At 37.1% G+C, this 20,159-nt stretch overlaps 1 protein-coding gene across 1 annotated transcript in view; it reads left to right on the plus strand.

Moving 5' to 3' along the window:
- The first annotated feature begins 1,244 nt into the window (after positions 1–1,244).
- The window catches only part of MTPN (myotrophin), a 62,517-nt gene continuing 43,602 nt past the window's right edge, over positions 1,245–20,159 (plus strand). The window contains exon 1 of the mRNA XM_036863320.1: positions 1,245–1,620. Coding sequence (XP_036719215.1) covers positions 1,549–1,620 — 72 coding nt within the window. The 5' untranslated portion in view covers positions 1,245–1,548. The remainder of the gene's footprint in view (positions 1,621–20,159) is intronic.

Consider the following 20,159-nt stretch of genomic DNA (forward strand, 5'->3'; position numbering starts at 1 on the left):
TAGGTATGTGAAGTTGTATTTCTGTCAGAAAGTAAAATTAACAGAATAACAATCAAGGTAGCTATTAAATATTTGGAGATTTTTCTTTTGATTTGAATCCGATCTCTATTTGCTAGTTCTAAATCACAGGCATATATATATATATATGCGTTTATTGAACACTACTGTCATATCCCCTTAACAGATATGGAAAACTGAACAGGGCAGGGTTAAATAACTTGCTTGAGGTGACACAAATTAATAAAGGTTGGGTCCTGTATTCAAAACTAAGTATTCTGGTTCCAGTCTGTGTTCTGAACCCCTATTCTATATGGCAAGCCTAGTAGTTTGGTTTATCATTTATCCATTTAGTGGGTCATAAATAATGGACTATACATATATATATAATAGTTCCAATAAGAATTTATATTGGCTCTATGTTCATGTGTGCACGCCTGGGTCACTAGGGTTGAGGCACAATTCACTTGGTGGCTGTGCCCCAGGGTATTACAGCCAAACTCTAGGAAGAGTAGAACCGGTTTCACTAGAACGGTCCTGAAGCTTCAAAGCATTAAAAACAAACGAACAAAAAAATTTAAAAAACACAAATTGTACCAGTCAGTTAAGTTTGCTCTGCCCTATGGCATCAAACTGAATTCCTAGTCTCTGGACATCATTTGCTGGTCGGGGAGATGAGTAGAGCTTTTCCCTCCACAGAACATTACACGTAGTGTTGGCACACTGAATTCACATTGTTGTCATGAGTATGGAAGCGTTCCTTGAGGACAAGAATTGGTTTACGCCATCTTTTTTACTATAGCCTCTGTGCCTAGCAGAGTCTGACATGCAGTAGGAACCTAAAGGATGCTTGATAGTACAGGAAGTAAGGGAAGGAGCAAGAAAGCGAGGGAAGGAGAAAGAAAAGGAGGGAAGGAGAGAAAAAAAAGAGAAGGCAAGGAATTCAAATCAAACATTCCTACTGAACACTACGAAGGTGAGCAACATGCCCTCCAAGGTTGTGGGGTTTTTTAAAGTTTTTCCCATTTATGGGGCGCAGAAACGTCCTGATCCCCTCTGGAATACCCTAAATCTTCCGCCACACGGTTTCTGCCCTTCCTGACCTCCGACCCCCTTGTTTGGCCTCCCAGACCCGCCTACTCCTCCCCCAGCAATCTTCGCCAGCCGTCCCAGCCACTGCGCCTGCGCACGCGCGGCGCTCAGCCGCGGGCCTTCGGGGCGGGGTCCCGAGCGGGGCGTTCCGCCGAGGGGAAGAGGAAGAGGAAGTTGGGGGAGGGCCCTAGCGGGGAGTGAACCGGAAGTGCAAGCGCTCCAGCTTCTCTTCGGCCAGGCGGAACCTGCTCTGCCGGGCCCGGTGGCCGCAGAAAACTTTCTTACTCCCGCCCCAACAGTCGCCGCGGCCAACTGCCTCGCTCGCCTGCCAGCCCACCCCGCCTTCTCTTCGCTCCGGCTCCGCGCGGCCCTGTCTCCCGCTCGCCCGGCGGTATCCGCTTGCTGCTGCCACCGCCTCCTCGTTTTCTGCCCGGCTAGCCGGCCCGCCCCGCTGCAGTGATGTGCGACAAGGAGTTCATGTGGGCCCTGAAAAACGGAGACCTGGATGAGGTGAAAGACTATGTGGCCAAGGTACGTGGGGATGAGTGGAGTCGGCGAGAGCACGGAGGTGGGGTGGAGGAGAGGCTGAGGAAGCTGCTGGGAGCTGGGCTGGCGGGGGCGGGGGTGGGGGAGACCTCCCGGTTGGAGGCGGCACCGAGAGAGCCGGGAGGCAAGGAGCGTCCAAACTGAAAGATGGGTCCACGCAGCGCGGTCGCGTTCTGTGTCAGGTAACTGCCGTGGTGACACAGTCAGGCTCTTGCCTTCCCGACCTCTTGGGGGAGGGGAGAGTGGTGACCCGCTCTTTTAGAGTAACTTATGAGCCCTGATGACTTGAGTTCGGCCTTCTTCTACGCCAGAGTTACACTTAAATATTTTTCTGGACGAGGTAATTCTCCATCTTGGACCTGCCCACAACTGAATGAAGTAACAAGTGATTAGGATCAGAGGAACGTTTTCTTTAACTTTGGGCCTGTTATGAATTTAAAGTATTCATTGACCGTGAAAAAGAGTACCGAAAATAGCAACAGTTAAAATTCTGAAACTTGGTATCACTTCACTGTGAAGTCTTAACTTTGGGTGTGGCCTTTTCCCTCTCCCCCGCTAAAACAAATAACTTCTTTGCTTCCAGTGGTAAGGTTGTCATTTAGCATCTGGGCGTCTTTAAGTTATCTGAGCAGTTTTCAAACAAGCGTGTGAACTTTGGTTACTCTGTCTTTCTCCTTGATTCCATCAGAAATGCTTACATGTGTGATAAATAGTAAGGTAGTTTAGTCACAGTACTCTGGGGGGTAAAACCATGATGAAGAAAGCTAATCTCAAACCTAAACCCAGATGTGAATCCACATTGTGATCAAGTGGTAAACTTAAAATTCCAAGCTGGCATGCCTTTGGACCCTGAAATTGTGCATTGTGTAATTAGGAGAGAGCTTACATGTGATTTTAATATGGTGATGATCTAAAAAGAAATCTTCCAAAACAAAAGTATGACTTTATTACCTAAGCATGGAGCACATCTTGCTTCTAAAGAGTATAGCACTATGACATGATCAGGGAGGGCATCTTGCTCACCTTCTAAAAGTGTAAGAAGCCAATCCAGATTTTAGTTCTTCAGAGGATATGACCACTGGTATGTTGCTGTGTTTTTGCTTCAGAGTTCTGTTAGAAACAAGTAACCAGAAGCAGAGTTTCTTAAAACTTACAGGATTGTGCAAGGCAAACTACTGATAGTTTTTACTCTGTTTAGTACCATTACAATTTAGACTTTTCGCATAGTCTGAAATCGGACTTTTTCGATGTTTCCCTTAAGATTAAAGGAAGGAAATTACTTGTAACACTTCAATCCATGGTATGGTTCCAGTGGTGGGACACTGAAGTACTCTGGAAGTGAGTGGGCTTTTGTTTTTCTGTTAATGGTGGAACCTAGGTTATTTGATATTCTTGAGATATGAAAAGTTCTTAAGTACTGAGCTTGCAGCTACAAAAATAACAGTTTATGTAGTGTCTTCCTGTTATATTATTTAGTATCATCCTGTGAGTCTTGTAAAGTAAGTCCTTTTATTAGTCCCATTTTACAGATAAGATTACTGAGATGCAGGGTACTTAAGAGAAAAAAAAAATCCAAAGTTATAGAGAGAACAAACAAAGGCAGAACGAAACTGCTGACTCCCAAACTTAGACTCCTTAACTGCTCCATGCAGTCTCTCACAATCTAAACTGTAATTGTGAAAATTTATGATATCAAGATTTCTAGCAGGACATTCCCAAGGCCCACATCCAGGCAGATTATGCATAGTTTTCAATCACACAAAAACATTTTTGTAAAAATATGTGCCAATACCAATGGATTAATTTATTTTCAGTTAGTTTTTAAATTAGGCCATTCTATTCAGTTTGATTTTGATTTTTTCCCTATTACTACCATACTGCTTACTCTCGTTAACAAAAAAGATGTGCATGAGAGGGAAGGAGAGACAGTCAAAGCAAAGTAAAAGAAAGTGTTATGAACTAGTTTATCCAAAAAGGTTTGACTCTAAAGTAATTCTATGAACAGACCATTGAGCTTTTTCCTTTCTTAGTTTTTATTGGGTAACGTGAGTCTCTTCAAATATCTTTTGCTTTGTTAATGAAAAATAATAAAAAACAGAACAACCAAAAACTAGCACTGCATTTTTTTCTGACTGAGCTCCCTTATTGTGCCTTTTCACATTTCAAGCCCTCATAACATGGTTTCTTCTGCTCAGACTCTATCTTCCCTGCTTATTCACTGATTTACCTTTTTCATCCACCAATTTATGCACACATTATTATTCTCTAAGTTTATGTAATGTGCATTTATCTGAGTGTGTACAAAGAAAGTACGTAAAGAAACATTTGGACTTGTCTAGTTTTCCTTCTAAGGGGTGAAATCTTTAAAATACTCTTCTGAGTACTCCTGTGAATATCTCTCACATTGCTAACATTTAAGAATGGACCTGTGGGTGAAGCATTTTAGTATTTCCCTTTTTTAAAATTAATATTTTAAAAAACAATAATTGTATTTTTCTATCTGCTTCTGACTTCTCTACAGAAATCTGGAGTATGGATAGGCATAAATTGTTGGTTTGGGGTAACTTCTTGAATTCTGAAAAATAAGTTGAGTTCCAAAACCATTGAAAATTGTATGTTCCTAAATGGAAAAAGCAGCATATAAAGAAAAACTTAGATTACTCCATATTAAGTATTCATCTGTGTCGTTAAAACAGTATCTGAAACAAATTGATTTCTTGACTGATCAAAAGACCATAGTTACTTAATTCATCCATTTTTCTTGGGCACCTTTCAGGCCCCCAGCACTTTTCTAAGCCTGGCATAATAGTGAAGAAGTTGGACACAATGCTCAGAAAACTCAAATGTCTATATTCAGCAGACCTATGTGGAAAAGCGTTCATGCTTTTAAAGTAGCATGCAAAGTAAAAGTAACATCTCACTTACGTAAGCAGTTTCTCCAATTGGAAAACAAGAGAGAGTCGCAAAGTAAGATATTCATGAGCAGTAACAGTAGATATTCACCCATTTTCAATCTGTATGATTCCTCTTGGTGCCTTATTTTTGCCTTCCATTTCTGCCTTTATGTTAATTTCTCCCATTGGAGTTAATTCGGCCCTCACTTGAGCTCCAGACTGCCTAATTGATAGCGCCATTCAGATAAATTCCAAATTGAGCTCACATTTTCTTCTCAAAAATTGTTTCTATTTCTCTTGTCCCCATTTTGACTAATGACATCATGACCCAATCATTTGCCCAAACTAGAAATTGGGGAATTTTCCCAAATTTCTGAGTGTTCTCAAGACTCCCTTTCTTAGTCTCTCTCATCCATTCCTTACGCTACATTCTTATCATCACTACTTTAGATTAGTTGCTGCTGCTTAACTGACTGGACTGTATTTTCCTTGACTGTAGTTTCCCCCCCTCTCCTGGTCAACTTGAACATCTCAGCTGGAGGGATCTCTCTCTGATACGAATCTGAGCATCTTACCTTTTTCAGCCAACATTCTTCACTGCCCTTATACTTTTGTGATTCCCCATTATTTATTTTAAAAAGGGCCAACTCCTCCTTGGCTTGGCATACTAAATCGTGAAAGAATGGCTTATGCTTGCCCTTTGAGACCCTCTCTACACGCTCTCTGCTCCAGACCCTGCTAGACTCTTTCTTACTTGTGTATCTTCACATGTGCTCTTTCATCCTCCTTGACCAAGTCAGCTCACCTCAGTCCCTAACTCCCAACCTGGTGAGCTATTTTTCCTCTTAGCTTAAATAATATCTCTTCCAGAGAAGCATTTTGACTTCAAATGGAGTGCTGCTTCTTTTACTGTTTCACTTATCAAATTGCTGTGATTTTGTTTATATGTCTGTCTTTAATTAAAGGCTGTGAGCCTCTGGAGGATAGATAATATATCCTTTTTCATCTTTGTATCTCTAGTATAGTGCCAAGGAATTTCACACATTAAAAGCATATGTTCCAAGTAAGAAATTCTTTTTATTCTTAACTTCACTATAGTTTCAACATCTTGCATTAGTTACATAATAATAATTACCATTGACAGGATGACTTATATTGCCAGGTACTAGAAAGCACTCTGTAAGATTTTTATGTAAATTTTCATTTGCCTTTTACCACAGCCTTTCAATATAGGTAATAGTATTCCCATTTTAAAGATGAGGAAATTGAAGCTTAGAGAAGTTAAGTAATTTAACAAGGTCACAAAATAAGTAGCACAACTGGGATTTAAACCCAGAGCTGTCTGAATCTACAGCCCATATATTTTTCACCAGATCAGTCTGCCTTGAAATGGTTATCTGGCTTCTTAGCTCCCAGTTGCTTAGTATGAGCACATTAAGAAAATGAGAATGGGGCTTGCAAGAGGCAAGCACAAGTTATCTCTGTGAATAAGGACATAGTAAAAGGGCTACAGTTTTTAAAATTTTTAACTGTTTAATTGTAAAATTGTTACATTTGGAAATAATTAGCATGGAGACATCTCTATAAACTTTAAGTCTTGTCAGGTGCTGTCTTTCTCAAAGTGTAAAAAAACTGATTGATTGAAAGCTTGTGGAAATTTTTTGTATGTGTAGTCATGCGTAATCTTATAATTTGTATTAATAATTACGATCCTGTACAGTACAGGAAAAGTTAAATTGTGTCTGTTTGCCTTAAGAAGAAACAAAAGTTAACTGAAGTATTGAGACTTCTATTCAGAATGGTTTAAATTAAACAAACAGCACTTTTTTCAAAAGGTATGTTCTTAAAACTTTATATATTTGAGTATTGTGATGCCATGTGCAGGTATAATTTATTTATCACATCAACCCATGAACATAGTTAATATTGTTAACCCAATTTTAGAGATTTTAGAGATGAAGAAACAGAGGCAAAGATTAAATAACTTGCCCAAGGTCATAAAGCTCTTGAGTAATGAAGCTGAGATTTGAACTTGGTCTCTGACTTCAAAGTTCCTTGCTATTTATGTCAGCATACCATTGACTTTCATTTCTCAATAATGCTAGATAACTCAGGGAGTACTGTATTATTGAGTATTTAAGTATTAAAAATAATCACAGCAGGATGGTAATTATCCATTGAGACTACTTAGAGGTGAGCTTTGTGATTAGTTTTGAAGATCCAACTCTCTTAGAGGTGAATGCTTGTGAGTTATATTGATAAGTAGTACCTTAGAATCTCCAGTAGGTCTGATATATATACTCTGTTTACATGTGCTTCTGTTTCACTTGCTGTGAAATACTATACATCAGGCCTCTAACTTCCCTTTCTCGGTGGTTTCCTTTCCCTCTCCAGCCCCCAATCTAATTACACCTGCCTTTGACACTCTGGTACATTTGAAAAGCAACAGTTGTTCACCTTGTGAGAGAAAATTGAACCTGAGAGAAAAGTATCAACTCTAATATTTAGAAATTGCATGACTTATTGGGATCACTTTTCACTTTCCTAGTAAAATAGGCAATTGAAAAGAGGTCCTGATTCACACTACCTTACATGTATCAGTTTTATGCAGTTTCCTTTTTTGTTGTTTCTTTTTGTTTGCTTCTTTTTTAAATTATCAGTTTCTTTCTTATAAAAATTTGTCACTGTGTTATGCCCTTTCTGCAGCAGGGCTTGTGACCCAGTCAGAAAGCCAGTAGGTCAGCTTGTATAAAAAGGTGCCCTCAGTAGATACAGAAAGTTTAGTATAGATGCTTTGCTATTAGTCTTTTACTTTGAATTTAAAATAATGCAAGATCTTTTTAACATTGGAAGACAAGTTTTCACTCAGATGTCCATATGTAGTGTTTTGCTTTGAGATTTTAAACATTATCAAACTAGGGCAAACAATTTAAAGTGTAATAAATTAAAGCTGATTTAAATTTTAAAATGATATATGCTTATTATTTAAGAGATAAAGCTGTATTGATAGAATAAAGTGCAACAAAGTGTCCCATTGCCCATTATCCCTACCCAGGTGGTTTTTTAAATTTAAAATATAGATTTTATTAGGTATTTTTAAGACAGAAATGTATAAAAAAAGGCAAAAATTGGCCCACAATTCTACTCTGTAGATAATTCCTATTAACTTTAAAAAGTGACATTAACTCGGGAACAGATTAGAAAATGCGAGACCTGTGGCTCTCTGCCCCAGTCCCTGTGAACAAAGTTAGCCATTCTTAACAGGTTCACATAATTAATTCCAGAGAAACATTGGAAAACCCGCTTACTCATCCATTTCCCCACTTAAAAAAAATTCTATACACACTTCTGCACTTTGCTTTTTTTAATTCCTTAATAGTTTATTTTAGATTCTACATTGAAGTTTATTCATCCCCCCCCCCCGCCTTTTTAAATGGTGCTTACCTCCATTTTATGGATATACCATAATTTATTTAACTAATGCTCCATGATAAACATCTTTTTCCAGCGTATGTTATCATGATTACCTTTGTACATATCCTTGACAGCTTCTCAGGCTATATCTGGATGATGCTCCTGATGAATTTTATCAACTTAGACACACATCAGTAGCACTTGAGACTGATCATTCCCTAACGACATTGCATTTTTGCCATTTGAATAGGTGATTTGCATTTCTTTAATGAGGGAATCAAACATCAGAACTTTATTAGTATTTGTATTCATTTCCTCAGATTTCTTGTTTATATCTTTTGTTCATTTTTCTAGTAGGCAATTGGTCTGTTTTTTATTGATTTGTATGAGCCCTTTATATAAATTAAGGAAGTTAGTTTTTTGGGTTTGTTTATTTATTTATGGCTGTGTTGGGTCTTCGTTGCTGCGTGTGGGCTTTCTCTAGTTACGGGAAGCGGGGGCTACTCTTCATTGCGGTGTGCATGCTTCTCATTGCAGTGGGTTCTCTTGCTGCGGAGCACGGGCTCTAGGCGCGCGGGCTTCAGTAGTTGCGGCATGTAGGCTCAGTAGTTGTGGCTCGTGGGCTCTAGAGCGCAGGCTCAGTAGTTGTGGCACACAGGCTTAGTTGCTCCGCGGCATGTGGGATCTTCCCCGACCAGAGCTCAAGTCTGTGTCCACTGCATTGGCAGGCGGATTCTTAACCACTGCGCCACCAGGGAAGTCCAGGAAGTTAGTTTTTTTATCATATGTTTTGCAAATATTTTTTCCAGTTTGTCTCTTGGCTTCATTTTTTTGGTTGTTGTTTTACAACAGTCTTTACTTTTTATGTGGTTAAATATATCCCTTTTTCCCCCTTTTGTGACTTGGATTTTGTGTCCTATTTAAAGAGACCTGTTTCTTCTCCTCTATCAGATTGTGAATAAATTTGGTCTATCTTCCAGAACTTCTGTTTTTCATTTTTTTGCATTTTAGGCATTTGATCCTTCTGTTACTTATTTTGAAGTAAGGCATGAAATAATATAGTTTGTATATTTTTTTTAACAGTTTCTACATTTATTGTAATTCCTCTTTACCTACTAATCTGAACTATTTATCATAAAGAAAATTCCAATATGTGTTTGGATTTCTTGCTCTTTTTCTATCCATGCTAAACTGTTTTAATGGTAGTTTCATAATATGTTTTAGTATGGGATAGAGCCACTTTCTCTCTTATATTCTCTTTAGAATTTTTGCAGGAGGATTTTTCCTTTTTTCTATCATTTCAAGGAAACAATGAGCATTTTTGGAACCTACCTCACATTTAACCCATATGACTTCATAAACATTAAACTTTTTTTTTTTTTCTGGCTCGCTGGCAGCATGTGAAGACATGCTTTAGATTTTAATTCCTTATGAAGTATCTTAAGATAGGAGGATATGGTACAGTACGGCAATATTCTGTGTCAAAGTATTTGAAACAGTAAAGTTGTGCTTAAGTCATCAAATCACAGCTGAATTGATAATTAAGAATTACTTTATGGTACTACATCAAAAGCCACCTTGTAATGAGAAATATGGCTGAAAGTAATTTTTTTGCAACTTGATTTATTTTTTTAGTCCAGAAACCATTATAAGGGTGTAGAGGACCTGTGACTAATGAAAGCAGTGAGAGAAGAAACAAAAACATAAGCTGACCCAAGAAAATGAAGAGAAAAAGAGTCACATTACCTTAAAGTTCCACAGACCCGTACAATAATTAATATGTGTAAATGTAACCTTGAGCTTCAAGAAAAGTAAAAATCTGATCTATTTTTCTGTTATTTAAACAGAGACGTGTATGGTATATTTTGGAAAGATTTCTATTTGACCATATAAAGTAATGAATATTTTGATACTTGGGTCTAAATTCTTGGCCCTCTGAAAAATTTAGATATCAGAAAAAGGTAGATAATAAACATATTACCCATAGCATAATAAAAGCCATAGTAGCAAATTCCTTGTCCTTAGGGAATTTGGAATTTTGTTATTGGTTTAACTATGATTGAACGTACTGCCTTTGCAATTAAATCCTCCACCTCTGGCTCTCTTACTAACTGGATCACTTTGAATGAGTTAGTTAACTGCTCAGAACTTGAGTTTCCTCAATGGGGGAAAATGGGGATAATGATACCTGCTTAATATATGTAAACTGTATACTGTTTTCCCTGCCATATGGTGAGTGCCAATAAATGTTAACCATTGTGATTAATAATAATAACCAGAAATTTGTTTAGAAGCAAAACTATTTAAAGATCATCTAGTCCACCTCCCTTATTTTGTAGATGAGGAAAAATTAGATGTTAAAGGGCTTGACCCAGATTATACTGCTAATTAGGATTAAGAGTTTAATTCACTTTTCCTGACCTGAACAGGTGCCTTTTTCACTACACTACAGTGTTTTCTAATGAAGTGCTTTATACTGGCTGTTACCTCTATTGGAGTATTCTTTTTTTGCCCCACCCCATTTGCTTGGTAAATTTCTGGTTATTTTAAAGTTTTTGTTCTGCATAGCATTCCGTGACTGTAGTTAATCCTTCGTTTGTGCCAACATGGTATCTAATATAGAGCTTTCTTACTATATTATGTTTTAGTGTAGAGTTTCTTAAACTTGAGAGCTATGGGCTCCTGACTTGACTGACAAGTCCCTGGACTTGAGTTTGAAAAACTGAGTGGCTTAAGAAACTCAAATCTTACTCTGTGAAATATGTCTTTAAGTTTTGAATGTTCAAAAAGAGTTTTGTCTTAACGACTGGTTAAAAAAACAAAGGTGAAGTATAGGAGTATATCACTTGTTATTATTTAAGTATTTGAATAGGTATTTGAGCACACAGAGACTCCCCCTCAAAATATTTCTGCAAATCTTGATTTAAGATACAGTGTTTGTAGAGGGGGGGTTGTTTTCTTGGGGGTGGGGCTTCCCAGCCTTTGAAGCCCCTTCCTGTGTTTGAGGAGTTCCCTGCTATATAGTGTGAATCTTGGTGAAGTGCAAGCCCTGGCTCCCACTACACAAAAGCAAAAAAGGACAAATAAATTGCTTTCTCGTGCCCAAACTTTAGGAAATTGGCCCATAACCCAAACATGGCTAATTGGATGCTTTTATCTGGAACCTGTGTGGGCACAGTAAAGGATGTAGTGGCAGCAATAAAGCATCCAGTTTCCAAAAGGAGAAGTAGTGATGTGCCCATCGTGACATCTCTTCTGTACCCAGGTGGTTCACGTCACAGATTTTGATTTTTATTTCTTGCCTTTAAGCCTTCTCGCTCAGTTCCTGCCCATTTACTGAGTGTGGTTCTTCAAACTTCCCAGCAATTCTGAGAGCTACTTTTAATACCTGTTTAACGCATTACATTTCTGTTGATCAGTATGAATTGGTTTCTGTTGCTTGCAATTAAGAACCCCATATTAATTTTTACCTGCCTGTCCCCTGTTGAGCTATGAATTTTTTGGAAGGTATCTTTGTATTCCCAATCTTTATCACATTGTCTCTTATCCACCTATAGTTTAGTTAAATTTGAGTTGAAGCCATATCTCTAGGAATTAACCCTTCCTTGCTTTGTTGTTTTCAAAGTTGTTTTACCACATACCTCTTTAAAACAGATGTTCTTAGTGTAAATGATATTCCTTCATTTCCTCACTTAAAAATAGCTCAGTTTTCAAACTTACTCTGTTCACTTTTTCCGCACTACTGTAATAGTTGTGAAATACAGTAATAGTGATAGCAGTTGTATAAATATAACACAAACTTCCACTTGTAACCTCTCGTGGCCATCATTTTAGAATTTCAGTTAAGAATTTTTAAATTCTTAATTTCATTGCAGCAGTATTTACAGTAGCCAAGATATGGAAGCAACCTAAATGTCCATCAGTAGATGAATGGATAAAGATGTGGTATATGTATATACAGTAGAATATTACTCAGCCATAAAAGAGAATGAAATCTTGTCATTTGCTACATGGATGGGCATCAAGGATATTATGATAAGTGAAATAAGTCAGAGAAAGACAAATACTGTATGATTTTCACGTAGATGTGGAATCTAAAAACCAAAATAAGTGAACAAACATAACAAAACAAGTGGATGCATAGATGCAGAGAACAAACAGGTGGTTGCCAGAGGGGAGGAGAATGGGAGGAGTGAGTGAAATAGGACATTAAGAGTTATAAACTTCCAGTTACAAAATAAATGAGTCACAGGAATGAAATGTACAGTGTGGGGAATATAGTTAATAATATTGTAATAACTTTGTATGGTGACAGATGGTAACTATTATGGTGATCATTTTGAAATGTATAGAAATATCAAATCACTACGATGTGTACCTGGAACTAACATAGTGTTGTAGGTTATTTATACTTCAATTAAAAAAAAATAAGATTACATATATGAAAAGTGCTTTGAATAAAGACATGTGAAAATACTGTTACTCATTGAGGAAAATACTAAAATCTATAAATGTCTTCAATGTAAGTATTTCTGTTTTTTTAAATGTGAGACATAGTTATGTTTTTTTTTTTTAATTAATTAATTTATTTATTTTTGGCTGTGTTGGGTCTTTGTTTCTGTGCAAGGGCTTTCTCTAGTTGTGGCGAGCGGGGGCCACTCCTCATCGCGGTGCGCGGGCCTCTCACTGTCGCAGCCTCTCTTGTTGCGGAGCACAGGCTCCAGATGCGCAGGCTCAGTAGTTGTGGCTCACGGGCCTAGTTGCTCCGTGGCACGTGGGATCTTCCCAGACCAGGGCTCGAACCCGTGTCCCCTGCATTGGCAAGCAGATTCTCAACCACTGCGCCACCAGGGAAGCCCCAGTATTTCTGTTTTATTTACTATATATATTAATAATTGCCTTAAATTGTCATTTAATCCCAATATAACTTAAATTGTTAAAAAAAAAAGAGGACTTCCCTGGGGATGCAGTAGTTAAGAATCCACCTGCCAATGCAGGGGACATGGGTTTGATCCCTGGTCCAGGAAGATCCCACATGCCACAGAGCAGCTAAGCCTGCGAGCCACAACTACTGAGCCTGCGCTCTTGAGCCCGTGAGCCACAACTACTGAAGCCCGCGCGCCTAGAGCCCATGCTCCGCAACAAGAGAAGCCACCGCAATGAGAAGCCTGCGCACCACAACGAAGAGGAGCCCCCGCTCGCCGCAACTAGAGAAAGCCCGCGCACAGCAATGAAGACCCAACGCAGCCAAAAATAAATAAATTTAAAAAAAAAAACTTCAGCTTTCTCATCTGAAAATAGGGCTTACAATAGTACCCAATTCACCATGTTTTAGCCATAAATTTTATGCAAAAATTTTACCCGATTTTTTTTTTTTTAATATTTATTTATTTATTTATTTATGGCTGTGTTGGGTCCTTGTTTCTGTGTGAGGGCTTTCTCTAGTTGCGGCAAGCGGGGGCCACTCATCGCGGTGCGCGGGCCTCTCACTATCGCGGCCTCTCTTGTTGCGGAGCACAGGCTCCAGACGCGCAGGCTCAGTATTTACCCGATTTTTAAAAGAGATAGTTAATGTAAAATTTAACAAAGCAGTGCCTAAGATATTGTAACTGTTTAGTAAATATTTGCTATTTGTGTTGTTTTATTTAGACCCTTTCCTAAGAGGAGGCTTAGAGACATCAAGGCTCTCTTACAGCTTGGACTTTGTAAGCCATACAGTCTCTATCACATCTAACAACATCTCTGCTGTTGTTAAAAGCAGCCACAGATGATATGTAAACAAATGAGCATGTCTGTGTTCCAGTAAAACTTTATTTACAAAAATAGGCAGCAGACGAGGTTTGGCCCCACTGGTCATAGTTTGCTCACTCCTGCATAACATTGAAGTTACAAAAACCAGGTTGTCCGATAAACTAAATTTCATTTCTTTCCCCTTGAGTTTTTGAAATCTAAAATAATTAAAATATATGATCAAATATAAAACTTATTTTCGGGGCTTCCCTGGTGGTGCAGTGGTTGGGAATCTGCCTGCCAATGCAGGGGACACGGGTTCGAGCCCTGGTCTGGGAAGACCCCACATGCCACGAAGCAACTAAGCCCGTGAGCCACAACTACTGAGCCTGCGCGTCTGGAGCCTGTGCTCCGCAACGGGAGAGGCTGTGACAGTGAGAGGCCCGCGCACCGCGATGAGGAGTGGCCCCCCTCGCCGCAACTGGAGAAAGCCCTCTTACAGAAACGAAGACCCAACACAGCCAAAAATAAATAAATAAATTTATTTAAAAAAAAATTTATTTTGGGGATCAGCCTTTCCAAAAATATGATCTTTATGGTTTAAAGGTATTGAACTGTAAGGAAAAGCAAGGCATGGAAAGCCATGTACAGATAGGAGGAAGAGAGAAGAGAGGCTGAATGAAATTCTTTAAAAGGAAAAAGTATAGTGTTTCTACAGTAAATTTGAACTTTAGGCAAGAGGCCTAAAATTATTCTGAAAATTAGGAATCATTACTTATAAACATGCAAAGAGAAACTAATTTAGATCTTTAAACTGTGACAGGGAATTTTACAAAATCTTCTCAGCTATCAAAGGTCATCCATCACAAAAAACGTGCCGCGATTCTTCTCTTTCCGGCCCTAGTGCCAGTCGCGTGACCTGGCTTGATTTCCAACTCTAGGAGTGAAAGAGAAGGCTAGTTAGCACAGTTCTCACTGGTTCATTCACAGTTGATTCATCAAATATCATTTGAGACCTACAGTGTATTCAGTAAGTCTTCTGAGAATGAGTTTTCTTTGGTAGGTTCAGATAAAAGGGTGTACAGGACAAACAACAAATAAGATAGATAGTTGTATGGGTTCTCAATAAATTATTTCTCTATTTAATACGTGACATATGAAAAGAACTTAGAAAGCAACTATACAAACGTGTTAAGAAAACATACAACTGTATAAAAAGAATAGACTGCTATAAGAGCCAAGAAGTCATATTTGGTTGCAATATAGAGGAGAGTGAATGCTATAGAACATCACATTCAAAATGGAAGATAATGAGAACAGAATGCTTTCTCTGAGTACTCACTCTATGCCAGGTATGGTCCCACGTAATAAATAAATATACATACAGATATGTATGAAATTTAATCCTCACATCTACCCAGGTAGGCCTTATCTCCGTTTTATAGTTAGGGAAATGGAAATTAAGTAACTTGCCTGCAATCCTGCAACTAATGAGTGGAAGGATTGGATTTGATCTGACTCGTTCTAGAAGAGTATTCTTTTCGCATCATTTGCAATGAAATGTTTCAGAACTACATGTGAAATACTAGATGGAAAAAAATGAAGATTAAGTATTACAGTAGGTAAAACAGTGAGATCAAACCAGCAGAAGATAGGGAAGAACATACAAGTTTGAACAGATAAATAGAAATACAGGTTTTCAGAAAAAAGACCCCAGATTGGAAATAGACGGTCCCTACACTTCTATTCAAAATTAATAAACCCAAATGAAGAGCAAGATACATGCTGGCTAAAATGATTAACTATGAATTTTTTTTTTTTTGTCTATAAGCTTCTGAGCAAAATAACAATTTCCAAGGGGTTAAAAAAAAATCATCTTACCGTAGGTTATTTTCTATGATGGTACTGGAAAACAGTGAAATAAGCAGTTATGTCAGGAATAAAAGATATGAAGAAATATATTTAAGTTGTCATTCATGTATGATGGCGACAAAAAAACAATCTTAAGAAAATATATAACCCCCTTCCCACTCAGCAGATTTCTACAGAGGTCATGCCTGAAATTTTAGGGACTGAATTTTTCTTTCTCTTCCCTTCTCTCTTGCCCCCTCCTTTCCTCCCTTTCTCCCTCTCTCTCCTTATCATGGGATTATTTACAGATACAGTCTTTAAGAATATAAACCATTGGAACAGAATACAAGGGATTTCCCAGGCTACATAATATTTTTAGGAATTTATTCCAATTATGGAGCCATGAATTAGTTTCTTGAAATTGAAGCTACTTTTTGATCATACTAATCTTTTTTCCACATTGAGATACTGCTATAATGTTTTGGATGGATTTTCTTAATTTTGGTAGTTTTCATATAGAAATATGTATTTTGTTAAAATTGTAATTTTATACCACCAGTAAAAATTTTAATGCTTCACTATTTTCAATTAGAAAATGTCTAAGTCTAATTGCTTTTAAACCTTTCAAAGAAGAAAAGTGTGCTTTTAATAAGTAAATCAACTATATAAAACTAATTTAAATGCCTGAAGTAGTCATTTTGAAAGAAAAAAAACAACTTGAAAGTTCCATATAGATGTATAGATGGTATATATGGTAACATACCATAAGATTTGGGACGTTAATTATTGCAGGATTCCACTTTAAACGGTTTTTTTGTTAGTAAGAAAGATAGATGCTTAACACTTTAATGGATTAAAAATACTTATAAAGACTTACACATTTGTACTTAACATGTTTTCTTGTGCACATTTTATTTCTTTGCCTTCTGTTAGTTCTGTGTGATGCTGCTAATAAGTAAATTAATGAAAATGAACCTATAATTTGAATACATACTTTCAGAACCTTTAATAGTCCTAGGTTAAGAGTCCCAGAGACAGAGATAGATAATTATTTGTAAAATGGTGTTAAAAACACAGGACTTCATTTTATTTTGTAGCTCTCATCCTTAAACAAGGTATATGTGTTGTGTTTGTTTTTTACTGCAAACAATTTTTTTCTTTTTGGCCAGATTCTCAGCCATCACAACCATTGAAGTGTGTCAGAATTACTATCACTCATAGTAATTTTGTCAGTGAAAATAACCCTCATTTGGGAACATATCTGAGGTGACTGATCTGTTGGATATTAGAAGGTGATCACTTTGGTCAGGATCAGCCTAGTATGGATTTTTAACTAGTAATAAGAAACTATTGTTTAAAACATTTTAAAGTGTTTTATGAAGCTGTATCTTCATATATTACATTTATTAAACAGATGCTCATTAAATGATTATTTGTTATGGGTATCATTGTTCATTACTTTGAAATGAGTTCATATTTATAACATTGAGAGTTTGATGCATTTGGTGTGACAGAACTTTACTGTTAACTTTGTAGAAACTATGTAGACTAAGAGCAAGCTGATTTTATTTTACACTCTTCTCAGACTTTCTACCTTTCTGTTGTGCCATCTATCTTTTTTCTGTATCGTAAAGTTTCATATAATATTATATGCAACTCTGGTACTGGTATTTATAACTCTGGTACTGGTTTTACCCACTAATGTCACCAATGCAGTAATATATGATTTTTCTTGGCAAAGTAATATCCTAAGGTAAGGACTTTTAACCTTGAGTGGCAGCGGGGGGAGGAGGACAGAGGGAGGGTCGTAGGAAAGGAAGGTCCATAGCATTCATCCAGTTCCCAAAAGGATCTGTCATCATAAAAATACTAAACACCCCAGTCTTACAGTCTTCTAAATTCTAAGTGGGGACAGTTAATACTTAGCTGTAACTGAATTATTGGGGACATTGACTCAACTGTATAGAATTTGTTAAATTTAATAGTTTTGCTGCATTCTACAATCAGTCAGGTGTCCAGTATTAATTTACATGCTGCACTACAAAATGGTCACATGTATGCTAATTTAATCTACTCTTTGTTAAGTAGCTTTTGAGGACACTGGTTTCTTGTGACAGTAGAGTATGTACTTATGCCTTAGAGCTCAGTTGCAGCAACGTGTTCATATCTTAGGGATCAAAGGAAGAGAATTGTTTGTTTCTTTTCACCTGAAGAAAAGCCTAAAAAAGTAGGAAAAGCCTAAAATAGTAGTTCTCTGCAGGAGCCAGATAACCATTTCATTTAGAAATATTTTAAAGAACAGTATCCCATTTGAATGTTTATTATTCAAATGAACCTCATCCTGTGTAGTAGAGGCCTATAAGAAGTACTGGATCTATAGTAACTATCTCCACCAAACTACACTTTTGAGATGCATTTTAAAAACGTTGCTATTAAGGATAGGAAATCTGAAACTATTAAAGATATGTTTTTATTCCATATTAAAGCCATGTAGAAGAGTGGGGAAGGCAACGATTGAGAAAAACTAGGGGAAATCTAGTGAAAGGAAGAGTTAGACATCTAAAAAAATAGGAATACTAAGTAAACTATACTCTTCCTGATTTACTCTGTATTTGGATTGTGGGTGTTAGCGATAGAACACTTCCTATCATAAAGCCCCTTGAAATTTCTTTACTGGTGTACCTAACCGATTACCCTTTGTTTGCCTTAAACTTCTAGTAGCTGCGCTTGCAATGAAGTAGTAACAGCAGCCTACCAGAAGAAAATTTACTCTCTGGACCATATAAGTAATTCGACTAGTAATATCCCTAGAACACGGATAAAGCAAACCAGAGACCTAATTTTTTTTTCTTTTTTATTGAAGTATAGTTGATTTACAATGTTGTTTTAGCTTCAGGTGTACAGCAAAGTGATTCTTTTTTTTATATATATATATAAATTTTTTTTCAATTCTTTTCCATTATAGGTTATTATAAGATATTGAATATAGTTCCTTGTGCTATACAGTAAATCCTTGTTGTTTATTTTATATATGGTAGTGTGAATATGTTAATCCCATACTCTTAATTTATCCCTAACCCCCCTTCCCCTTTGGTAACCGTAAGTTTGTTTTCTATGACTAGAGACCTAATTTTTGCACTGTGCTATGAAATAACAATAATCACAATATCCCAATGGCCACTGTTTAATGTGAGGTTGTTTACTGAGTGCTTGGTCTACATTTTTTTGTTTAATTGTCAGAAAATTTTGTTTTAAAAAAGACCATAAAAGACTCTTTTTGCAGATGAGGTAAATGAGACTTGAAGAAATTCAAGTAACGTGCCCAGGGTAACCAAGCTAGTAAATGGCAGAGCCAGAATTTATTTCTGGATCTGTTAGATTCCAGAAAGCACTCTTGTTCCATTACAGGAACATGAGTATTATTATTATTTTTAATTAAGGAGGGAGAGGAGGAATGGAGTTTGAATTTTTGTTTGACTTAGCACAAACTGCTGTCAAAAGAGAAACTTTTAGAACCACAGTGACCATAGTCCAGCTCATGCTGAGCAGGTTACAGGCCATTACTTGACCTGATGAACTTTGCCTTTTTTGTTCACTTCTGTATTTCTACCACTTAGAATAATGTATAGCTCATAGTGGGAGCTCATAAATATTTGTTGAATGAATGAATGAATGACTAAATAAATGACTAGTGAATGAAAAACTCTTTAAAGCTTCAGGGTCTGATGAAAGATCTAGAGCTGTGTATACCAGGGTAAGAGGAGTTTATGTAGAAAGAGCTTGCCGCTATTCTCTATCCAGAAGGCAAAATCAAGATCAGATTAAGGAGTATCAGGTCAAGGTGAAAGTCATTGGTAAAATTTAGAGTCTAAATGACAGGAAAAGAAGAGCATCCAAAGTCTGAATAGGAAAGAGGGCATTAGCAGAGTCCAAGTGAACCAATTCACCTCCTTCTTGACGTTAGCAAACTGGCAGATAGGGTGTCTGAATAGGGAGGGGGCGGGGGGAGTAACATCCTTACAGGATTTAACTCTTGTCACCCAGTGCATTAGGGGGATTCTGTGTTCTCTGATACTTTTAACTACTTCTAAGGTGTAAGTAAGACAAAGGACAAGGAGATCAAATAAAAAAGATGCCAGGCCGCTTTGACTTAATCATGTAAAAAAGTGGTTCAGCATTTCAAACTTCATAATTAAATAATAACTTAAGTCCTTGTAAGACTTCTTTACCTTTGGCACAGAATGTTGCTCATTTTTTCCCCCTAATTTGTTATTCAAGAGGAAACAGTCAAATTGCTACACAAGACCACCAAAGCCAGGTATTAGTTTGCCAGTTTTGTTTAAAATGAAAGATGAATTCATCAAGTACTTTGGCTCCTAGACTGATTCAAAATATTAAGACTTTTTTTTTTTTAATTAGCTTGGAGATTTTCTGCAGTTAGTGCTGTAATTGCTGTATATTGTTCTTAATTCTTTTCTTGCTTCTGTTCTGAATGTTCATTTTTATAAGGATATATATATTTTGAACAGTGTCAGGTTTGGGAACAATTATTCTAAAGGAAATATTGATGGATATATAATATATGTATATGTATATATATATTTATAAATATATATAAATATTGGGGGGTTTCTC

Source organism: Balaenoptera musculus, chromosome 9 (assembly GCF_009873245.2).
Source record: "Balaenoptera musculus isolate JJ_BM4_2016_0621 chromosome 9, mBalMus1.pri.v3, whole genome shotgun sequence".
Taxonomy (NCBI): domain Eukaryota; kingdom Metazoa; phylum Chordata; class Mammalia; order Artiodactyla; family Balaenopteridae; genus Balaenoptera; species Balaenoptera musculus.